The sequence below is a fragment of the Mustela erminea genome, chromosome 13 (assembly GCF_009829155.1).
Source record: "Mustela erminea isolate mMusErm1 chromosome 13, mMusErm1.Pri, whole genome shotgun sequence".
NCBI lineage: Eukaryota > Metazoa > Chordata > Mammalia > Carnivora > Mustelidae > Mustela > Mustela erminea.
In genome coordinates, this window is record NC_045626.1 from 26,400,001 (window position 1) to 26,423,397 (window position 23,397).

Below are 23,397 nucleotides of genomic sequence, written 5' to 3' on the forward strand. Positions count from 1 at the left end.
TTAATATTTTAAAAGGCAAAAGGCAAATACCTATTTTAGTAAAAAACCTAGCTTTCTATATTTTGGGAAGAAAGCTTTATAGCTCATCAGCTATTTCCAAATTATTTCACGAATATATTCTATAAATATTGATCAACATTCCAGTCTGGTTGGCTGTGCTAAGGAGTTACTAAGAATCATTCTGTAGTGTATCATTGGTTCATGGTCACAATCAAGTCCACATAAAATACATGGTGTTGCCTTGTTGTGCATGCTGGTTTTACCTGTTCGTTAGCACATTTTTGGTGTTTTTTTTTAATTATTATTATCACTTCAATACATTAAAGCTTGCACCCTTTGAAATTCATAAATTACCTTTCACAAATTTTCTCTAAAGTATCTAATACGATACCGTCGTTGAATGTAGATTTTTTTCTGTTGCAATATGAGGGGTACAATGTAAAGTCACAAAGGCAATGACATTTGCCCAGAAACTACCCCTTCCTCGTGTGATGGTTCACAAAATTGAGGTCTGAAATGAAAAGGATTGCTACCAAGGAATTTCTAATGGGTTTGCACATACCCACAAGAAAAGGTTTCTAATTCTGTTCGATTGATTCTGTAATATCTAGCCATTTCCCAGACATTTCTGGGTAGTCAATTGCTTTTGTTTGTTTGATATGTGTAGAAATTAATAGCCACTGGAAACAACACATTCATGAATATGAAAAAACAATTTTAGCAACATTCCTCAGCCCCAGATCAAATGCTATTTAGCGGCTCTGTATAGCTAAAAATAGATTTAAAAGTAGCCCAATTTCTCCCATGCCTGGAAACCGCAGATGGAAGTCTATATGTACTCTGGTGAATGCAAATTAACTCGGGCCGTTTCACCAGCAGAAGTGAAGGGAGGCCTGTGCTGGGTCTGTGCTGGACTAGCAGGGAGCACTTAGATAATTCTCCTACCCCTCTACCCAAATCCACCAAGCTCAGAGTTAAAAAGCTGTATCACATCCTGGTGGCATCATCAGTAACTTACTCTTCGAGAGAGGATTTTATTTGGTTTTGTTTCATTTTACATATGACCTCGTTTTGCAAGGAGGCCCCATGAAGCTCGAAGTCTGATAAAGTAAGAAAACAACTTTCATGTAGCTGTGACTGTGTTGTTTAATCGTGTAATCCATTCAGAGGCAGGACGTGGACCCCACTTCTGTTTTACTAATCTTAAAACAGGTTTTAATTTAGTGGTGCTTGTTAAAATTAGTACTCCGTAATTTGCATGCATTAATTTTAGGGTTGAATTCAGAAGTTTTTATTTCGAAGTTGGCTGTTGATGATATTAAAGCTCAAATTACAGTGTACATGCGTTTTGTACAAAATAACACATTTAAAGAATAATTCGCGTCAGACCTTACACTCCATTTAGCTAAATCATAAATCCTCATAAGTCTGCTTGTGCTAAGCTATTACTCTATTTGGGTGCAAATTTTGGAGGAAATAAAAATAAAAAATTTTGTAAAATAGTCTATAAAAGATGTGAAATGTGCATAGCTTTTCAAGAGGTAACACTGATTTGAACAAAACTATGAGATACTTTGACGTTTACATTGCTACATTTAAAGGACTTTCAATAGATTGAATGAGAAAATCCAAATTCCGCAAACTGAAATAATTTCACCTTAGGAACTTTAATTTCCTGCATCACACTTAACAGTTAGTATTTATATTTTTTATAAAATTTTCAAAAACTAACATTTTAACAAATGTGCATACCCATCAGAAATCTTAAGGTATCAGAACATACTGATTCCTTCACACAGTTATGTTCTCTTCATGTATATTAATAGTCTGTGTAGATCTGTTAGAAACTGAATTTCTCCATCTTCCTTTGATTTGGATGGCTGGGCTGGTTCCATCTGAAAACACGTTCTTCCTATCCTTGGAAGTGGTTTGGTTCCCCCACGCTTAGTAAGTTCAGTAAAGCCTGAAAAGCCATCAGAACTCCAAGAATGGGAGACAGCATGGATAGAAACCACGGAATCCACTGTTGTTGGATATTGAGACAGAAATACAAATGCCAAAAGGAAGTAAGGAAAAGTATAGTCAGGATCAGTGTTCACATAAAAATTCCACAGTGCCTAGAGCTTACTGTAGTACAGTCAGTCGTTATGTTGATAATAATACCTAGTCATACTATTGATATATTACTAGTCCCTTCCTCGCAATAATTAATTTGATAGAGATTCCCGGAGAAACTTGCTCCACATTGATTTTCCATATTACAATTTTATTCTCACATTATTCAGAAGAATAGGTAGGTAGTAGGTTAAGTTATATGATTATTCTGTATTGAATGGGAGTAGGTGGGACATGGAAAGGATGGCAGATATTATTGAAATGAACAAATGTTCATTTTGTTAAATTTATCTTGGAATCTTGGGTCACAAGAATTTCATCCTTATGGTTCTTTTGCTGAGCATATGGAGATGTTTTAAACACCAAAAATGTTCAGGACTTTGGGTCGTTGTGGGACTTCAGCTCTCCTGTCTGACAAGGACGATTAGTTCATGGTCTTTGTATTGAAATGCGTATTTGAGAAATATCCCAGAGTGGGCACCCGCTTGACCTAGGTTTTGGTATTAATATATTTACTTGTGGTCAGACTCCAAGAAATCATTTGTTTAACAAAGCATCAAAAATCCAGAAGAGCCAATGAAATTATGAAGGCCTGTGATTAGCTGCTTTGGAGCGGTAGGAGTAGAATGCTTTATCCAGAACACCCTGACTGTGAATGGAGGTGTATTTCTTCCCATGTGACAACTGTTAACTTCCACATCTACGTGATCGCATTCGTTAATTTATTTACTCAATGACTCCAAAAATACTTCCAAATGCCTACCCTGTGCAAGATACTTTGCTAGGCACTGGGAATTCAGAGATAGAATCTATACTATTCTGTGCCCTCCAGTTGCTTCCAATCAAGAGAGGAAGAAAGATAAGCTGTAATGCTATATGAGCACTATAATAATGGTCTGCAAAACATATGGTCAGATAAGGTTTATGGAAGCGTGTGTTCCTTTAGTCAGTGTTTAATCCAATAATTTTTATTGGAAAATATCAGTATTTTATGTCAGCACACATGCAGTATAACATAGAAGAATAAAGTGTCTTTTCAAACCACCTAATAAGTCAGGATGCAGTTTTTGATTTTGATATGAATTTTTTACTCCCGTGGCCATGATAAATGCAGTTTATCAAGAAATTTCTATGTCCTTTCTCAAAACACGTAAGGATATAGACATATCTTTAAAGCATAGATACTTCAATTGTTTCCCAATACAAATTCAGTTTAGCAACAATACTTATTTCCAGCTTATTTTCTTTTTTAGCTCATCATTTTAATTAAATTTAGTTTTCCTTCAATCTTTCAGCCTCATTAGTAAGTGTTACTTTTCAGGAATCTAAAGGATGGTATCTTTTTTTTTTTTTTTTTAAGATTTTATTTATTTATTTGACAGACAGAGATCACAAGTAGGCAGAGGCAAGCGGAGAGAGAGGGGGAAGCAGGCTTTCCAGTGAGCAGAGAGCCCAATGCGGGGCTCAATTCCAGGACCCTGGGATCATGGCCTGAGCAGAAGGCAGAGGCTTTAACCCACTGAGCCACCCAGGTGCCCCTAAAGGATGGTATCTTTAAATGATTTTTTAAGAACCTCCCTGCTAATAATCATGGCCCTTACACACAGTGGATATTCTATTTCTATATAATTAGAAGGACCATACATGAAGTTTTTAAGCAGCCAAAACTCCTCAGTAGACTATAGAACTTTTATCCATAGGTCCTTTAAAATTAGACCCATGGCTTAAAACCAAGTAATATAGGTTAGGGGGGTTGGTAGTTTGGTCAAAATATTACCTACTGAAAAATATAAATGACAGCATTTTGCTTGCAATCCCAAAGTAAGGTTTTGCATATCCGTTTTGAATAACTTTAGTGAAGTTAAGTGATTTGAAATTGAATGCAGTGGGGTAAGCTGGTGAGACAGCTCAAAGCTACGGCAGGTCAAGGAAATCATGGAAGTGGAGTCATCCCCGATTTCAATACATTTCATTGTAGAAACGCCAGCACCATTGGACTCGAGCGTGGCTGCATCTTGTTATATGTATAGAAGTTTTAAAATCAATTTGATTTTCGCTGGTATGATTCTCTAGTGTACTTAATATGCTATGGACGGATTTCTGAGGATAGTAAGAAGCAGTTACACTTCTCATGAATATATAGCGAATGAGGCACTCTGATTTATTATTCCATTCAATCTTAGAGCATGCTTATGATTTAAAAAAAAAAAAAAAGGAAAAGAAGAAGAAAAATTCTAAGGAGTACAACTGGTGGATCTCAGTTTTAATTCTCTTACTAGGTGACTTTAGGTAAATACTTTAACGGCTTTGTGCCTCTGTTTATTCACCTGTAAAATTCGATGAAACCTCCCACCTCTGAATTACTACAGACATTTTAATCAACAATGAATTTTGAAGTTTTTCGATGTTTGTATTCAAAATTAAATTATCCCCATGTTTCAGATATCAGTTTCCTTTTATTTATTTTTTAAAAATCTCCCTCTTCCTCATGATTTTTTAAAAATTTATGTGACATGTAAGGAGATAGAGGACAGTGAAAAATTCTCCAGATCCCCCCAAAAAACAACAAAAAAAAACATGTATTAAAAGCACAGGTTTTGAAATTCCAGAAAATTCTAAGTAAATCCAAGGTGCACTAATTCAAGAAGAGATGTGTATACAAACTTGCAATAAATTTTTATTGTGAATTTTAAAGTTGTAACTCTTAGTTTGCTATCGTTTCCCTGGCATTAACCTTGTTCTTACTCCTGTTTTTCGCAAATGGAGTTAATATTTAGTTCATACTGTAGCATACCTTCTCCCGTAGTATTGATTTTCTATTCGCTTCTGTTCTCTGACCTCAATGAAGTGCCAAACATCACAGGGGAAGAATTTAATGTAGAATTTTTTTTTAAGATTTTATTTATTCATTTATTTATTTGTCAGAGAGAGCACAAGCAGGCAGAGAGGCGGGCAGAGGCAGAGGGAGAAGCAGGCTCCCCGTTGAGCAAGGAGCCCAACATGGGACTCCATCCCAGGACCCTGGGATCATGACCTGAGCTGAAGGCAGTGGCTTAACAGACTGAGCCACCCAGGCATCCCTAATGTAGAATTTAACACCAAGAAATTAGCAGAAGTCTATGTCCTATTGATAGAGGAGAAAATTTTTTAACCTCGTTTTCTGTGTCATTGATTTTTTTAATGCCATAATGCAAGTTTTCTTAAAAACTTCTCAAAACTGTATGTTGCGTGGCATTTTGGTGATTGTTAAATGCACCAGTTAGGCTAACTGCAGATGAACTTTGACCCCATCTGCGTTGTACCTCTAAGATCGGGTTGTTGGAGAAAGAGAAAGTAAAAAACCCAGGACATTGAAATTAAACCCATTTCTAAAATTAAGTTTAATGATTAGAAAGTAGTGTTTATTTGGGAGTGAAACCTGTATAAAGGCAGTTCCATTGCATAGAAGGCCAGGCCCTGGGCTGAGGCCCTTGGAAAGCGGAGAGCAGAGCCTCCTGCCCAGCCCGAAAGGTGTGACTTCACTGGTGCAAACCGTAGTCTCTGCAACCGCAGCTGGTCTTCCAGGATCCTCGCTGGCCAGAATACCTAGGGCAGCACAGGACACCCCGCACACTGCCCCCACCCAGCCCCCGGCCAGCTCCAGAAACTTCTGGATGTTTGACTGAAATCTCCATTCTTCATCCAAATGTTAGGGAGCACACGTGTCTTAGGTAGAGGCTTAGCCCCAAAACAAAACAGTTTCCTTGGCTCAATTTCTTCTTCAGTATACAATTGAATGACACCATTTTTTCCACTGGGAGCATTTTCTCCAAATGTTTTCCACCAAGTGTTGTCAACAACGTCCAGTCCGGTCAGGGTCCCTAAGGAACATAAAAGCCCTTTTAGAGCTAAGCAGCTTGCTAGCCCCTGGGCAGCGGCCTGGGGCACTGCCTCTGAATGCTAGTTTCAGGCTCCAGGGAGTAGAACCCCCAGGGGGGGAAGGAAAGGAGAGAGAAGGTATTTCCATAGAAGGAATGGGTGGATGTCAACATTTTAACCCTTCATCCAGACGTCAGGCATTACATATTGTACCCTGCATAATTAGCAAACCCTAGACACACGCAGGGTGCAATATTGGAATGATCTTGTTTATTGAATTCAAGTTTAGTCTGAGAAGAGCAATTTATCAATTGAATCAGCTTTTTGCCCTGTCCCTTGACCACCAACTGAGCAGGTCATCTGACCTACTCGTTTGACTCTTAAAATTAAATAAGCTCTGAAAACATAAGGTATTTTTGCCCTTGGAGGTCACGGCACACATAAACATTAATATTTTCATGTCTTGGTTAAAATTCAGTGCTATGAATTTAGCTCCGAAAGGAATTTTTGAAATGTCAGAAAGGAACAAAAAGACAAACATCACAGACTTTCTCAGTGAACTGAAAATATGGAGTGTGCCTTCAGCTATCCGACCGGATCAGAATATGCTTTGTGATTCATAGGGATGAGTTCCTGCTTTAAAACCCCTTATGACAATTGAGGATTGAAAGTAGCATTGCTTTGTATTTCTTTCACAAACCAGATTGAATTAAATTAAGAGCAAACAGTATTTGTGCTCCTCCCTAAGATAGAGGTGATAGGGTTACCTACTGGGCAAGGTCCCTCTGCCCTCAGAAAGCAGATTTTCTAGCCGGGGAGGACTAGGCTTGCCAAGTTGAAACCCCACAACATCAGGTGGTTGAATGAAGACTGTAAGCATTTGGAATGTCAGCAGGGAGAGGACTGGATCAACAACACTTGCAGAAGTTGGGAAAGGCTTTATGGAAGTGCAGGGACCTGGGTGGCATCCTCGTTATGGACGGGGCACCTTGGGAAGGACAAAAACATAAGTCAGAGCCAGTGGATATGAGGACTGAAGGCCCAACTAGAGGAAAGGGTTTGTGCTTGCTGGTAGAGCAAGGCGACTTGGCTCAGCTTGATGGAACAGGGTTGTTGGAGAACCTGGATGTACTGGGGGAGGAATTTCGAGTGGATTATGCGATGTAGACCCTGGGAAACCATTGCATGGTTCTTGAGCGGAGGTGTGCCATGATATTTAAGAGAAAGTAATTACCCTTGCGCCTTGAAAGGTGGTGCTAAAGAATCTGTTGCCTGTTTTGGGTTGTTCCTATCCCCACCCCACCTTGGGTATTCCATTTTCGTCCTCATTGGCTTTTCACTGCTCATGTCTGCTTTGGTGTGGCATATTCTCACATCCACCCTTCTGGCACTTCTAGTTTTTGTTTCTTTCTTTTTTTTTTTTTTTAAGATTTTATTTGTTTATTTGAAAGAGAGAGAGAGAGATCACAAGTAGACAGAGTCAGGCAGAGAGAGGGGGGAAGCAGGCTCCCTGCCGAGCAGAGAGCCTGATGCGGGGCTCAATCCCAGGACCCTGAGATCATGACCTGAGCTGAAGGCAGAGGCTTAACCCACTGAGCCACCCAGGCGCCCCGCACTTCTAGTTTCCGATGGTTTTGTGAGGGCAGAACCAAGGTGGGGTAGAAATTTCACCTGGAATGTGGGACCACCTTGTGCTGAGGATCCTGGAGAGACCACAGGAGCAGGAACCCTGTGGTTTTCCCCAATGCCACACTGTGCTGCTCCTGTGTTCAGGGCAGGCAGAATTCATGAGAAGTGGTGAAGGTCACAGCCAACTGGCTCCATGAACGTGTGCTTTTAGAGTCCTGGTGTAGACATGTCCCCAAGCAACAGCTTCCAGTCACGTCAGTCCAGTGGATCCATTTTATGCCCTTATCATCCATTACTCCCCAACTTTAAGCCACCTACTCTTTTCTTTGACAGTCTGACTTAAGATATATTTAAGCCTGGCCTCTAAGAAGGATGTTCCTTCCATTTTATAATTTTCCCTCTTATAACTCTATACAATTAAGATATCTCCCTGCCTTTTTGTAACTTTTTTCCCCATAAGGAGAAATAGAGTGAGAAAGAAAGTAAGCTTTTTAATTTCTCGATTGTCTTCAAACACATTCATTAATTTTGTAAAAGTAAAATGCATTTAACCTAATGGAATATTTATAAAAATTGGAAGCTCATTGTCAAGTAAATCTCATTTATTTAATCTAGTATTAGGCTGCTTTTTTTTTTTTTAAACCAGATGGAAAACATTAGCAGTAATAGTGAACAAACATATCCAGGCTCCCAGAGGTCATTTTTAACCACCATTAACAATCTGGTTTCACAGATTAGTAATATACAAAAGGCAACGGTCCAGTAAAAGATACAGAAAAGCATCTGTGCTCCTTATTTACCTAACATTTAACCATTTAAAAAACCCTTTATAAGTGAGACATTTGAATTTTCCAAGTTCCAAATTGGCAGGTTTTACTGAGAAGTTGCCACAAAGTATCTATTTGAGATAAGACACCGATGTAAATTATTAATAAAAGCTCCACAAAGCCGATGAAGAGAAAAAACTTAATATTATCTGTAGATTTGCTTGTGGTTCAAAGTAGTTCCCATGCACTAGCCATGTGTTTAATGGTTTCACACCTATGTCAACCTCTTCACTGTGAAGTAGAAAAGAAACACATGTTTATGTTTCATAGTTCAAATTTTAAATTTAATTATCCAACTGAAATGTAACACAAGTTAAACAGTGTACAAAATACACCAATGAATCAAGAAGGTCTATAAATGTGATTAGGACAGGGCTTACAGAGTTGCCTATTCAGAAACAGACGGTCTCATTTAATGTCCTTTCGAGTAGATTTCGGTGGAAGGGTGGTAAACTTTCCCTCTGCCCGGCAGATGGTTGCAGACATAGACGCATGCTTGTTTCTTCTCTTGCTCAGACTCAACATTGTATGTGAGTATGAAACAGCTATGCATCTAAGTGATTGGCTGAGCCCGCAGTAAACAGAAGTAAAACTGCCCATAATATGCATTTATTTTCATCTCAAAATGCCATTATTCTTGGTTTATGTATTCATGATTTATTATCAAACTTCATGTTACTCTTCTTTCGGTTCATAGTATTTTCTAGGAATCAGAGTGAAGTGTATATTTTAAATGCTTCACAGATATTTTCATTATTCTACATGGAGACGAAAGCCAAGATTTGAATGCTCAAAACCTATAGAAAGAGATCGTGTCCAAGACGAAAGTGAGAATGAGGTTTACAGATATGATCTAGATAGTAGAGAAAAGGCCTGTCATTACGGAACTGAGGGATACCTAAGATATTATTGTCATAATGATGGGAAGAGAGGGGGAAGCATCTTTTTATCACTATGCACATATGTAGGAGTATTTGCATATATGTATGTTCACATATATGTATACACACACACACACACATATGTATTCACTCATTCCTGCAAATGCTTACTCCCAGAGGTTGTCAGGTAGAATGAAGAATCCCCACTTATGATATCACATTAAAAATTTTCTTGACTGTCCTTGATTGTGTAGGCCACTGCTTTGCGCAGAAATTCCATTTCCCTCTTTGTAGGAATTTTTACCTTGATAGTGAAGTCTCTCAGTATTCCTCCCAGTTCCTAGGGCCATTATAGTCTATTTCTTGCTGAGGAAGGGAAATGAATGAATGGTGAGGAGAGAATTGAAATGATGCATTCTGGCCTATACTATAATTTAGAATATATGACCTCATGGGGTTCCTTTCGGTAACAACTGAAAACACTTTATTGAGTACCTATGATGTGTTCAGCATTCTGCTAAGCACTGGCCATGCAGGAAACACAGAGTCCCTGTCCTTAGGTAGCGCACAGCCTGGGGTGTGTGGAAAGTGAATAAGCAGACAGCACCACGGGCACAAAGGAAGGAGCTAACCCAGGGGTCCAGGAAGGGGGAATCCATGAAACCCAAGAGTACCTTGGTCTGTCCTCTTGCACATGAAAATGGCAAGCTTAATTATATACATGGGTTTTTGCAGATAGCAGGTTGAAGTAGGAAAAACAAATTCTGGTTACCTAAATGATCAGATACCTTTAGCTTATTTATGTCTTCTAGGTTACATTTGACTCAATGTATGACTGTACATAAAGCCATTTTCTTAGCTTGCCATCATTCTAGTTAGCACGAGAACAAAATAGAGAAGAACAGCACCGAGCCTTTATCCACAGTCTAGTTTTCATTGGTTGAAGACCAAGTCCTTCCAAAACTATCATCCAGGATGTGACTATTACAAAATAGCAACTTATTTCAAATACACCTCTGTTTTAGGCTAATTTAAAAAAAAAAAACTATCAATTTTTAGGAAAACTCCAGGCTTATACATTCTCTCCTAAGGAGAACAAAAGCCTTGTCCTGTTTCTTTCTCACTGCCCCCAAGTTGTGATGACCCAGGAAGGCAAGAGATTTCTGCTTCCACAGCCTTGACGGTCTGCAGTTGCTGCTAGGGGCCCTCACGTCTGGAAGGAGAGGGACTCTGATCGGAATTCTTCTGGAGACAGATCTGTTAACAGTTCAATCTCCTCTTTTGCCCATGGAGCAAGCACCTGCATTGTAGAGGGTGGAGAGCAGTGAGGGAGGGCCTCCCACTTCAGACTGCGCCCCGCCCCCCCCGCAGCTCTCACCGCACTTCAGGGGAATCACACACGAGTAAATGAGGACAGCGTCTGGTTCTGAGAACTCCTGCTTTCAAGTTCTATTAACCGAGCTCCTTCGTAGATATTAAAAGAAAACAAGGGGCGCCTGGGTGGCTCAGTGGGTTAAAGCCTCTGCCTTCAGCTCAGGTCATGATCCCAGGGTCCTGGGATCGAGCCCCATGTCAGGCTCTCTGCTCTTCAGGTAGCCTGCTTCCTCCTCTCTCTCTCTCTGCCTGCCTCTCTGCCTACTTGTGATCTTTGTCTGTCAAATAAATAAAATCTTAAAAAAAAAAAAAAAAAAAAAAGAGGGGCACCTGTGTGGCTCAGTCGGTCGAGTGTCCAACTCCCGGTTTTGGCTCAGGTCGGGATCTCGGGTTGTGAGATCGAGCCTGGCGTGCAGCTCAGCGCTCAGCGTAGAATCTGCTTGGGTTTCTCTCCCTCCCCCTCATGCTCTCCCTAAAATAAATAAATAAAATATTTTTTAAAAAAAGAAAATGAAAAAGAAAACTTCCAGAAAATAGATTACACAAAACCAATATTTTTTTCTTCTTTTTTTAAAAGGTGAACACACGCAAGAGACAAATTCACCTCATTCGCTCAAGAAGGATGTTGAAAATATGGGGAAAGGTAAGGAAGAGTTTTAATTCTGTAGAACTTCTCTTAGCTTCAAAAGACCATGGAGATAATAGGAGGATATTTTCGTTCTACACCATACTTTAAGCTTGACAAGCAACATATGAATAATATATGGACCATTGGGTGGATATAATTGAGATTAATGCATACATATCAATCAATACATGACACTGTAATATAATACTTTAAAATAATATATTACATTGATTTATATTCATGGATTTCTGCACAAAATCTATCCTATGTCTATGCAACACTTTTTAAACTGGTAAAATATTTCGTCTTATAATAATAAATTGCCATATATAACAGTTCTCTGGAGAGTTATTTGTAAAGATTAGTAAAATGACTCTTCTGTTTTTCTTTATTAGAAGAACTTCAGAAGGTTTTATTTGAACAAATAGATTTACGGAGACGACTAGAACAAGAATTCCAAGTGTTAAAAGGAAATACGTCTTTCCCAGTATTCAGTAAGAAATCACTTTTATTTTATTACATTATGATACGTGATGACTTTTCTATTATTAGGCTTAAAAATTGTCTCTTAAGCATGAAGTGCTTGTGTAAAATGCCATAGGGCCTTCCCGTGGCCTCTGTCTAAATGTTCAGAAATTTTAGTGTTATATATGCTTTGATTCAGCTCACCAAAAAAATTTCTTATGAGAACATTTTGGTATTTATTGTATCGATATATGTGTATCTGTGTGTATGTATTATGTGTATTTAAAATATGTAGGCAAATATATCATTAAATATGTAGATGTATTTAAATACTCTGATATTTTTAGATTATATATCTATATATAGATAGAATTTTGTGTTTATATATAAACAAAAGAATTACTCAGGTATTTTTATTCTCCAAGGTAGAAAAAACAAAGGAACAATTAATTTTTATTCTTGGATATAGCTGGAGAGATTTCTGGTGTTTGAAATGTGTATAAATATGAAGATTTAAAATGTAACAATTCAGTACACGTGTATTTCTTTTATTGACTGAGATTAGTATAATTTAGCAGTTTTGGATTCTCCATATTTAATGTTAAAATTGCATTCCAAATTTGGTAGCAGATATGGTAGCGTAAAAACAGTTGGTTCTATTCCCAGAGTCCTAGAATTTAGTGCTTGGTGTCCACATTTCTAAAATTCACCAGCCTTGGGCTGGGTCACATTTGGACAAAGATGTCACAGTGGTGTATTTTGAAACTTTTTGGAGTGTCCTTTGGTCCTGTTCTTTTTCTTCACTCCAGAGAAAGGATAGTGGGAAAGAAATCAGTATGTAAACCTATGCTTTGAATTCTATAAATTTAATGTTAGTTTTTTCTGGGACCCATTTTAAAAATGTCAGCGTGCCCCTTGTTATGGATCTGGGAACCACAAAACTCACATTGGCAATTCCTGTGTGAGGGCCACAGACCAGCATCTGGGAGATTTTTCAGTGCTTGTGACAATTTTAATAATAGAAGCATGGAGGTCTGCGTTGACCAGGGCTTCTCCAATGTCAGCACAACTAAAAGAGGTGCCTTCTCGGGTGGAGGCTTTGAAGAGGACTGGGTTCCTGGCACATCTCAAACTGAGTTCCACTGAACACTTAGCAGGGATGGAAACAGGATGCTTTGATGGAAGAGTGCTCTGACCACAAGGAACAGTGGGGTCTGCCAAGTTTGTGATCTCTCGGTACCCACAGGGGAGGCTCGGCGTTCACAGAGCTTCAGGCTTTGGAATTTGGAGACTGCCTGCTGAGGCCTCCAGTAAGATGAAAGTGTAGAGAATGGCCTGTAGCTTGTAATAGGGTGTTAGTGTGTAATAGTGTAATAGTGTGACATTGTGGCTTCGAGAAAAAGAGAAAGAAACATTTAGAAAACATCTCTGAAATCTTACAAACCAAGGGCTTTCAAAGGATCCACGATTCTCTCATTTCTAAAACAGTATTTTAACACCCAGTTCTTTGCAGTAATGAGCAAACATTGAATTATTTGTTTCCTATAAGCTGATGTTTACCTCATTGTTGAATTTGCAAGTCCTTGTGTTTAAGTCCAGCAGAGTGGGCCAAAGTTCCAATGAACCACTAAAATACCCACCTAACTTCCCATAAAGTCAGCGTATCCATCATTTATCCCCTTGATAAAACCTAATTAATCATTTCAAGGAATTAAGTAATTTATAAGGATTGGTACATTTTCCTTCTTAATTGCCCTGCCATACCGTAGTTATAGGTTTCTGTTAAAATATCATGGTACAACCGGCCCATTTTGATTCAGACCTTTCATTCATCCTTTTGCATTAAAGCTAATCTTCTCTGATTACCACATATATGACACACTTTAAGTAAAGAACAACAACAAATTTTTCCTGTTTTTTATCTGCAGCATACTCCACTGACCAAGGAAGTGGCATGTGTGTGCCCAAGTTTGAATAATGCGTGGTTTAGACATACCACAAAGAGGCAGTTAATTTCACACCAATGAAAATAGCAAATGTGCATTACATGCTTGTTAACTAAACGTGAGAGGCCATGAGGCGGGCAGACAGATTGAGATCTGCTCAGATGGAGAGGGGAAAACGGAACTTTGTGAAGCCACATCAGAGGGAAGCGTAGAGGAATCCTGGCCAGAGTTTCGCACAGCCATTTACTAGGAAGGGAACTCTCAGTCATGACGCGTAAAGCGTGGTTTAGTTAGAACCCTGAGGACCTCGGCTAAGTTATCACATGAGAGGATTAGGACCCCAGACCTGAGTTCGCTCTGGGGCTCTGCCACTTCCTGGTTTTGGGACCTTGGAAACCGTCAAATGGGCCAGATAATTCCTATCTCGTTAGAGGGCACAAGGGGTAAATGAGAGGAACTGTGCATAGCCCAGCCCGAGAGATGTGCTTGGTACTGTCAGCTAGGATGGTGGTGGTAAGGATGTAGGAGGAGGGAGAGGAGGTTATTAGCACTGAGCTCTAAAAAAGCATTTCTAAAATACGTTCAAATTTCTGAATTTTTCTTAGCCTTCTTGTTGTGGTTCTTAGGGCTAATAAGGACCACAAGAATGAATTGTAGACATGGAGACACAGTAAAGGTAAACATCAGAAGGATGGAGGAAGAGAAAGATGAGGAAGAGGGTTGGGGGGAGGAGGAAGAGGAGGAGAAAGCAAGTCTCCATACTTGGGAGCAGAAGTTTGGAGGAGAAAGAACAAGCAAGTGTCTCTCCTTGCTGTATATCTGGAAGTCATTCTTGCCACCAAAATCATTGAGTCCCCCTTCCCTAACAACTATGTCACTTCTTCCTCCCTTCTCTCCCAGAGCCCTATACTTTCCTTTCTTACGGCATCCATCCCTTGGCTGTAGTTTTCATCCATTTTACTTTCTTGCCACTAGCCACCGGTATCAACTCAGCCCTGAACTGGGGACCTGCCAGAGTTGCTGGAGGCGGCAACCAGTGGAGAAGGCCCTCTTTACTGCAACAGAGTATCCTAGGTCCTCTCCTATCTTCCCCAGTCCAGCCCTTTCTGTCCACTGCCATTGGCCCAGTCTTGCCAGAGCTCTAATTCTAGCTCCAACCCTTCTACCCAAGAAGCTATAGTGATCCCCTACTGTTGATCATGTTGTATCTAATTTAGCTCCTGACTGATTCTCAAAACTCTCTATAATTGGCCTGCCATGCCTCTCTGATCTTACCTCCTTACTGATCTCCAGTTATCCTACAGATCACTCTCTCCCTTTGCTTTCCACCTCTGCAGACTGTTTCTCTAGTCTGGAATGCCTCCCCTCATCTAAGTGTTCCTAATCATGTGCGACACAGTTCAAGCCACCACCTCTAGGAAGCCTCCTTGCTTTTACAGTAGGCACTCCTTCCTGATGTCCTGCGATGTTCATATCTAGCTCCACAGGTGTTTGTGCTGATTCCTCTCTGATTGTTTTGCACCTGCTACTCTCCTCTATCCCACGGCATTGTCCATAGGTTCAGGAAAGGGTGTTCTGTTGCGGCCTGAACGGCACTTGCTTTATTGTGGACACGGGCCATGCTCTCAGTACGTGACTGGTATCCATTCTGGTGTTCTGTTCAAAGAGATTAAAACCAACAATGAAGAATGAGATTGGGAAACTGAAAACAGTTGTATAAAGGAGATTAGTGAGGACTCATAAGTGGACTCACTAATAAGTGGACTTATGTGAGTGGACTCACATAAGTGGACTCACTCATAAGTGGACTCACTCATTAGTGAGTCCTTGGATTTGCATGTGACAAATTCATGGCACTTGAGAGAACTGATGGAAAGGCCAGTCAGTTATGACAGGGAAAGCCCAGTGACTGGGGCTTCGAGAAATACTTCCTTGGTAGATTTTGACTATGTCATCATTTTAGATTCTTATAAAGAGCTACTCTTCCATGTTACTGTTAAGGTTACTTTTATTAAAAACAAACTATATTTCATCTACTTGAATATGGTTGTCCCATCTTTCACCTCTGGCTGTTACTGCAATCATTCTACGTTGAGTCGTTTCATCTTTTTTTTTTTTTTTTTTTTGCATCATCCTCCGGAGAGGGGACAGTGGGGAATTCTAAAACACAGTATGGATGAAAAGGTCCAACAGTTGTCAAAAGTAGTGATAAAAAAATGAACACAATGTAAACAAAGAAAGTGCTAAAGCCTATTTCTTGATGAGTGGAATCTAGTGGGTAGACCAGATGTACCATACGGATTTTCTTCTTTTTGGTCCTGGGAATGTAGGTTGCATAGTTTTTACTGCTGTTTGTAAACACTGTGCTTTCAAACTGTCTGTGTTTGCAGAGCACAGTGCTTGCTACTATGTTGGCTGGCACATGGCACATAGGTACTTTCCTCTGCTACCTCCTTTTATACAATCGTTTTCCAGAAATAGTTGGGTTTTAAGTGAGTCTCATTAGAGAAACTGGCTTAATGATTTTTTTTTTCCCTCTCCACTTAAATTGTGCCTTCATCAACCTTTAAAACATAATAGAAATTTTAGGGGTTTTTTTCCCATTTGCCAATTAATAATATTTATATCTCAAAACTTATACACATGCCTGATGTAGGAAACTGTAAACATACAGAAATACAAAGAAAAGGAAAGAGAAATCACCCATAATCTTGCCACCTGGAGATAACCAATGGTAACATTTTGGAGGTTCAGCTTTTTAAATGCATATTGAATCATTTTTTTTAAAACGAAATGAAATATTATATACCCCATTTTTTTACCCTCCTGTTTTTCACTTAACATGAGCCTCTTTCCATTACTACAGAGCGGTCATAAAGGTACTTTCTTTTTAAAATGTTTTTAATTGAATATAATTGACACACAATGTTATATTAGTTTCAGGTGTACAATGTAGTCATTCAGCATCTCTGTAAGTTGTGCTCCCCTCACCACAAGTGTAGCTAACATCTATCACCGTACAACCTAGTACAATACCATAGATGATATTCTCTATACTGTGCCTTTTATCCCCATGACTTAATCATTCCATGATGGGAAGCCTATAACTCCCATTCTCCTTCCTTCATTTTGCCCATCCTCTCATCCCTTTTCCTCTGGCAACTGGTAGTTCATTTTCTGTATTTATAGGTCTGATTCTTCTTTGTGTTTTACTCATTTGCTTTTTAGAATCCACATATGAGTGAAATCATATGGCATTTGTCTTTCTCTGACTTATTTCACTTAGCATATAGTATCCTTTGGGTCTGCCCATGTTGTCCCAAAGGGAGAAAGAAAGAAAGGAAGAAAATTTTTTTAACCCTTCATCCTTTTAATGGCTGTATAATATTCCATTGTGTTTATCTATACCACATCTTCTTTATCTGTTTATCTATTAATGGACCCTTAGGTTGCTTTTGTGTATTGACTATTGTACATAAGGCTGCAGTAAACATAGAGGTACATATATCTTTTCAAATAAGTGTTTTTGTTTTCTTTGGGTAAATACCCAGTAGTGGAATTATTGGATTATATGATATTTCTATTTTTAATTTTTTGAGGAACCTCCATACTGTTTCCTACACTGGCTGCACTGCTTTACATTTCCATGAACAGTACACCAGGGTTCTTTTATCTCTACATCCTCACCAACATTGTTCGTTTCTTGTGTCTTTCATTTTACCCATTCTGACAGGGGTAAAGTATAACCAGATCTCATGGCAGTTTTGATTTGCATTTCTCTGATGATGAGTGATACTTAGAATTTTTTTCATGTGTCTGTTGTCCATCTGGATATCTTCTTTGGGAAAAAAAAATGTCTATTTAGGTATAAATTTTCTCCCATTCAGTATGTTGCCTTTTGGTTTTGTAGACAGTTTCCTTCACTGTGCAAAAGCTTTTTATTTTGATGTAGTCCCAGTAGTTTATTTTTGCTTTTGTTTCCTTTGCCTGAGGAGACATATCTAGAAAAATATTTCTATGGCTGATGTCAGAGAAATTACTGTTTGTGCTCTCTTATTTAGGATTTTTTATGGTTTGGGGGTCTCACATTTAGGTCTTTAATCCATTTTGAGTTTATAAATATACTTTTATGTTAGACATTAAAGTCATCAAAGTTTTAGATGGTGGACATTACTGGAACTAAATCCTTTTGTGTATCTATAATGATTCCCCTACAATAAACTCTTGAAAGGATTGCTGTGTTTAAGACTAGGAACTTCTTATAGCTCTTGGTATGTAATTTCTAGTTGCTTTGCAGAAAGATTGTACTAACTTACACTTCCATTCTTGGAACACCACATCTCACTTTTTCTTTTAATCTCTTCCAACTTAAGGAAAAATGGTAGCTTGTATTGTTTCCTTTCAATGTTAGGGACATTGAGCACTTTCCATGTCTACTTTCCAGCTGTAGGTTTTGTAAATGCCCATTATATTCTCTTGTCATATTTCTTTTAATGTGTTCTTCTTACTGATTTCTATGGACACTTTATATACTAATATATGAAGTCTTTGTCATATCACAAATATTCTTTTGTTTATATCAATGACCTTTAGATGTTGGCCATGATCTTTTGTGTGTTGAGGTTTCGGTTTGTTTGTAGTTTATTGTCAGACCAAAGTTTTCAATTTTTGTCCAATCAAATCTATCAATTTTTTCCTTTTTCGGTTTTTCTTTGATATCCGTTCCTACCCAATTTTTATAAAAATATTCACCATTTTTCTAATACTTTAATGGCTTTATTTTTTTTAAATTTTACCTTAATGAACTATTTTAAATGTACAGTCATAGACAAATATGCATGAATTAAGTAAGGACTAAGTATCATCATTCCAGTCTGCAGTGGAATCCCAGAGAGGTGCCGCATTCAGGTTTGGTGGGTGATGGGGTGCAGGGGTTTCCTCTACCCCTTTTGCTTCAACCAACTGAGCCACTTGCTCTTCCTTATGCCTCTTGCCATGTCTTTGTTTAAAATACTGTTCTCTACATCTCTGCTTAAGCATTTCTAGCCCCTTAACTCCCCCTTGACCCTTGCATTGTGCCACGTACTTACCCCTATTACAATACCTCTCATATCAAATTCAGAGGTGAGACCAGGGAATGGGTCTTTTTAAAAAATATATAAATGGCAAAACTATGGAGACATGAATGATCAATGGTTGCCGGGGTTGATGGAGGAAAGGCATGAATAGGCAAAGCACAGAGGATTTAGGGCAGTGAAAATACTCGTATTTTCTCTGGTATTATACTGGTAGATATTCTGATCTTATAATGGTGAATATATGCCATTGTATATTTGTTTAAATCCAGAGAATATACAATACCAGCAATGAACCCTAAGGTAAACTAAGGACTTTGATGATTATGTGTCACTGTAGGTTCATCCATTGTAACAAATATCCTACTCTGGTGGGGATTGTTGGTAATGAGCGAGGACATGCAGGTGTGGGGGCAGGGGATATATAGGAAATCTCTGTACCTTCCCCTTAATTTTGTTGTGAACCTAAAACTGCTCAAAAAAAACCCCATATAGATATAGATATATAGATATACACACACACACATACACACACATATATACATATATATGTATATACACACACACACATATGTAATATATATTTATATATAAACTAATTAATTAACTAATTTTAAATTAGTTCATAATTAATTTATTTATTAATAATTAATAATATTATTATTTAATAATATTTGTATTTATGTATACATTTATACATAAATATTATTAATAAATAATATTTAATAAGAATGTCATTAATAATTAATATCATTAATATAAAATTTAAATATTATTTATTTAATATTAATTAAATTTAATTAACTGATTTTTAAAACAGGCTTGAGGTTGGGGAAGGAATTCGAATAGTATAGAAAGGTAGAAATAAAAAAAATAAAATTAAAAGGACTTTTTAATTTCTAAGTATTCATCATCTCAGGAGTGGTAAAGGATTTATTTTCTTGAAAGCACTGGGAAGCCATCACAGATTTTTCAGCAGGAGAAGGAAAGGGATTTGCGGAGGGAGGGACCAGGGGCCAACTGGTCAGTTGGGAAGCTGTTCCGGGAAGAGATGTCCTTGTTGGGGAGGTGACAGTGGCAAAAGGAGTTGAGTATGGAGGCAGTCCGGGAAGGAGTCACACACCACGGACTGTAGAAGTGAAAGGAAGAACTGAGGAAAAATGTGACAAAGTTTCTGGTTTTTCCGAAGTGCTGCCCTGACAATCCACCATGGAGTCAATAGGAGATTGTGTGAGGTTCTCATGTAAAGCAGAAAATGCCAAAGCTAGCCAGCTTTGTTTGAAAACAAACAAAGGAGAAGGAAAGGGATTTGGTGGGTCCCTTTTTTTTTGGTGGGTCCATACTTTTAGAAAAGATCACCTGGAGAGGTTGCAATGGAAATTCATTTCGCAATAAAAATGATAGATAATCTCCTGCAAAGATAGTTTGCAGGAGAATGTCTCTCAAAGCTCCCCCCTTCTCAGATGGAGGCAAGGTCTGTAGGAGCTCTCTTGGCCCATGAAGGACCACATAATAAGGCTGATACAAAAGGAGGGAGAGTTCACAGGCTGGGAGAGTCAGAGTATGTTTATCAGCTTCTTGGGAGTGCAGTGAGGCAGGCCGGGGTAACAGATCCTCATCTTATCACCCAGGAGGCATGGCAAGCATGCATAAGGGTCCACATTTCCTAAGACAGTGAAAGCTCTCTACCTGTGACCTGTGCAAATGGGCAGAGGTAGAGAACATGACTGTATCAGACGTTCGTGACTGGTGGGTTTTTTTTTTTTTTTAAGATTTATGTATGTGTTTGACAGAGAGCGCGTATGCCCAAGGAGGGGGAGGGGCAAAGGGAGAGGGAGAAGTAAGCATTGAGCCCAAGGACTTGGGGCTTGTAGGGCTCAAATCCAGGACCCTGGGATCATGACCTGAGCAGAAGACAGATGCTTAACCGACTGAGCCACCCAGGTGACCTGACTCGTAATTATACGCGGGGGACCATCTATCTAGATGGGCTATGGGTTGCTGTGAACTATGAGATACAGACCTTACTATCTCAAAATTTGCTGCCTGTTCTGATTATGGAGCCTTGTAGCCTTCCCTTCCAACAGCCACATTATTTACTTTAAAAAAAAAAAAAAAAAGACAATCCTTTTTAAAAATATCAAAAAGGGAAAAGGGCTTCTCTGGGACCATCAGTAATATTTTTACTAAAAATGCTAAAAGAAGATTTTGCAACTCTAATTAATGTCTTTCTCTATTTGTTTCTCCTACCAGATAATTTTCAAGATCAGATGAAAAGGGAACTCGCCTACCGAGAAGAAATGGTGCAACAGTTACAAATTGTAAGATGATTTCTACTTAAAAAATGTATGCCCTTGATGGGTTTGTTTTCAAAGCATCCAATTTTCTGAAACCATTTAAATTTTTGCCGTGAAACTCTTTGGTCCACCTACCACTTACCTCTCAGCTGGTTTTGATGCTAATTACTCCAAGATTTACTTAGACACAGGATAAACAGATGTGTCAGTGAGTTTCCTCGAAATGTAACTACCTACCATGTGTTAATAGACAGATGTGTAAATTGTCTCCTTGGGTAAACCAGAGGTACCTGCCTTGTCTCCCACTGTGCAAACGTGTGAACACGGCTCTGGGATGCACTAGAAGCTCAGTGAAGGGCAATTGTCTTCTCTCTTTCTCTCCTTTTGTTACCCAGACCTAAGCCAGGCCCTCCGCTGCCAATAAACTTGGGATAAATATACTTAATCCATTAAATTCGCTTGAAGGGTGATGAAAAGAAGTAATAATTTCCAAATGAAGTGTGTTATTCACCCTCTCCTAATCATGTTGAAAAGTGGATGCAGAGACGTATTTATGTGGAATCAGGAAAGCAGGAAGGTGCCTGGCAAATACATGTAGTGGGGCATTTTCTTGCCTTTTTAAGGTTTTTTTCATTGTGAATTCACTGCCCTTCCTCCCCATGCAAATATATTGGGTATTAATTGTTAGTGCTTTTAAAACAATATCCCATGCTCTCATGTGCATGAGTACAATGGGGAAAATAATTTCTGTTCCAGATTTGTAAGGTATTTTTAGTCACTCGGATAAAGACATACGCCGGTCCTTGGTGGTATTCCCGGCATGACTATTGTAATTTGGATGGCTTGATGTTTTTGAACTGGTCCGTGCTGCCCTTGTCTTGTTAAGCGTGTATCTATGCATACCTGCCTGTCTTGTCTAGAGAGCCAGATAGCTAGCTCTCTATCGGGGTAACTCGAGGAAGATAGGTATTAATGTTTTCTTTCTGCATCAGAGCAATCACGCTTGTGTTATTGGAGATTGCTGGGAGTCATTTTTAAGAAAGCCTTGGAGCTCATGAGGTTTTCCCCCATTCTGGGAGCTCCATTAAACACTTCCGCTGATTTTCATTGGCCTCAAGTACTGGGTTAACATTCTCGGTTCTGAAAGCCACCTTAATGTAAGATGCCTTTTAAACAGGACCTTTCATCTTGTGTTGCTTTTGTTTGTATTAGTTTTGTTTGCACCTGAAGTCATAGGAGGGGGTGGAGTGTAGAAGGATTCTTCTTCATTGTTTCATAACTAAGCCCCCAAAGAGGTTAAAAAAGAAAATATATCTACATTCTTAGCTTTTGATACCTAGGTAATAAGAGCTATTAATTACTTGCTGTGAATGTGCTTATTGTTTTCTTTGTCCAAAGGACATATTTATTTTTTTATTAAGATTTTATTTATTTATTTAACAGAGAGAGATCACAAGTAGGCAGAGAGGCAGGCAGCGGGGAGGCGGGCGGCAGGGGGTGGGGGGAGCAGGCTCCCTGCTGAGCAGAGAACCCAATGCAGGGCTCTATTCCAGAACCCTGAGATCATGACCTGAGCCGAGGGCAGAGGCTTAACCCACTGAGCCACTCAGGTGCCCCCAAATTTATTTTTTTAATATTTTATTTTTAAGTATCTTTACACCCAGTGGAGGGCTCAAACTCACAACCCTGAGATCAAGAATCACAACCTGGACCAACCTAGCCAGCCAGGCATGCCAATCCAAAGAAAGAATTTAAATATAGATTTGGAGACGGGGATGTATTGATTTTATGTATCACTTTTAGGCTCTTAAAACAAAAACCGAGACACATGCAACCAAAAATTTGTGATTTCCTGGGCGGGGAGTCGAATATGGCAACATGGGCTTTAGGAAAAGGGGACTAATTATTTATTTCAGTGCCCTTGTTTAAGGTCAGTTATGTAACTTTAATGTCTTAATTCTCTTTGACATTCAATTGCTTTAGTGAAAGAGAAAATGATACTGCATCGATGTAATAAGCAGACAGTATTAATAGAAGAAAAAAAAGTCTTTTGAGATAGTTGGTACCTGGAAGATATAAACTGGTATTACTAAACATTTTTATTACACTGTATCACAAAATATTTTATCATCATATATTCATTTATCTAGACAAGTGTTATTGATTCAGATTTCTCTAGATAGTAAATGGTTCCTGGTCACAAATTAAATTCTTTGGGAGAAGCTAGAAATATTTCCCCTAGCCCTGTAGTTACCATGTAATTTCTGAAATGCACAAAAGCACATGCAGGCTGACAACAAGA

The 23,397-nt window shown here is 38.8% G+C and overlaps 1 protein-coding gene across 2 annotated transcripts in view; it reads left to right on the forward strand.

Moving 5' to 3' along the window:
* Nucleotides 1–23,397, forward strand: part of SKOR2 (SKI family transcriptional corepressor 2) — a 52,318-nt gene that overhangs the window by 17,485 nt on the left and 11,436 nt on the right. For both annotated transcript variants that reach the window (XM_032310568.1, XM_032310567.1), the window contains exons 5-7: nt 11,262–11,327; nt 11,708–11,806; nt 21,052–21,119. In XM_032310568.1, coding sequence (XP_032166459.1) covers nt 11,262–11,327; nt 11,708–11,806; nt 21,052–21,119 — 233 coding nt within the window. The remainder of the gene's footprint in view (nt 1–11,261; nt 11,328–11,707; nt 11,807–21,051; nt 21,120–23,397) is intronic.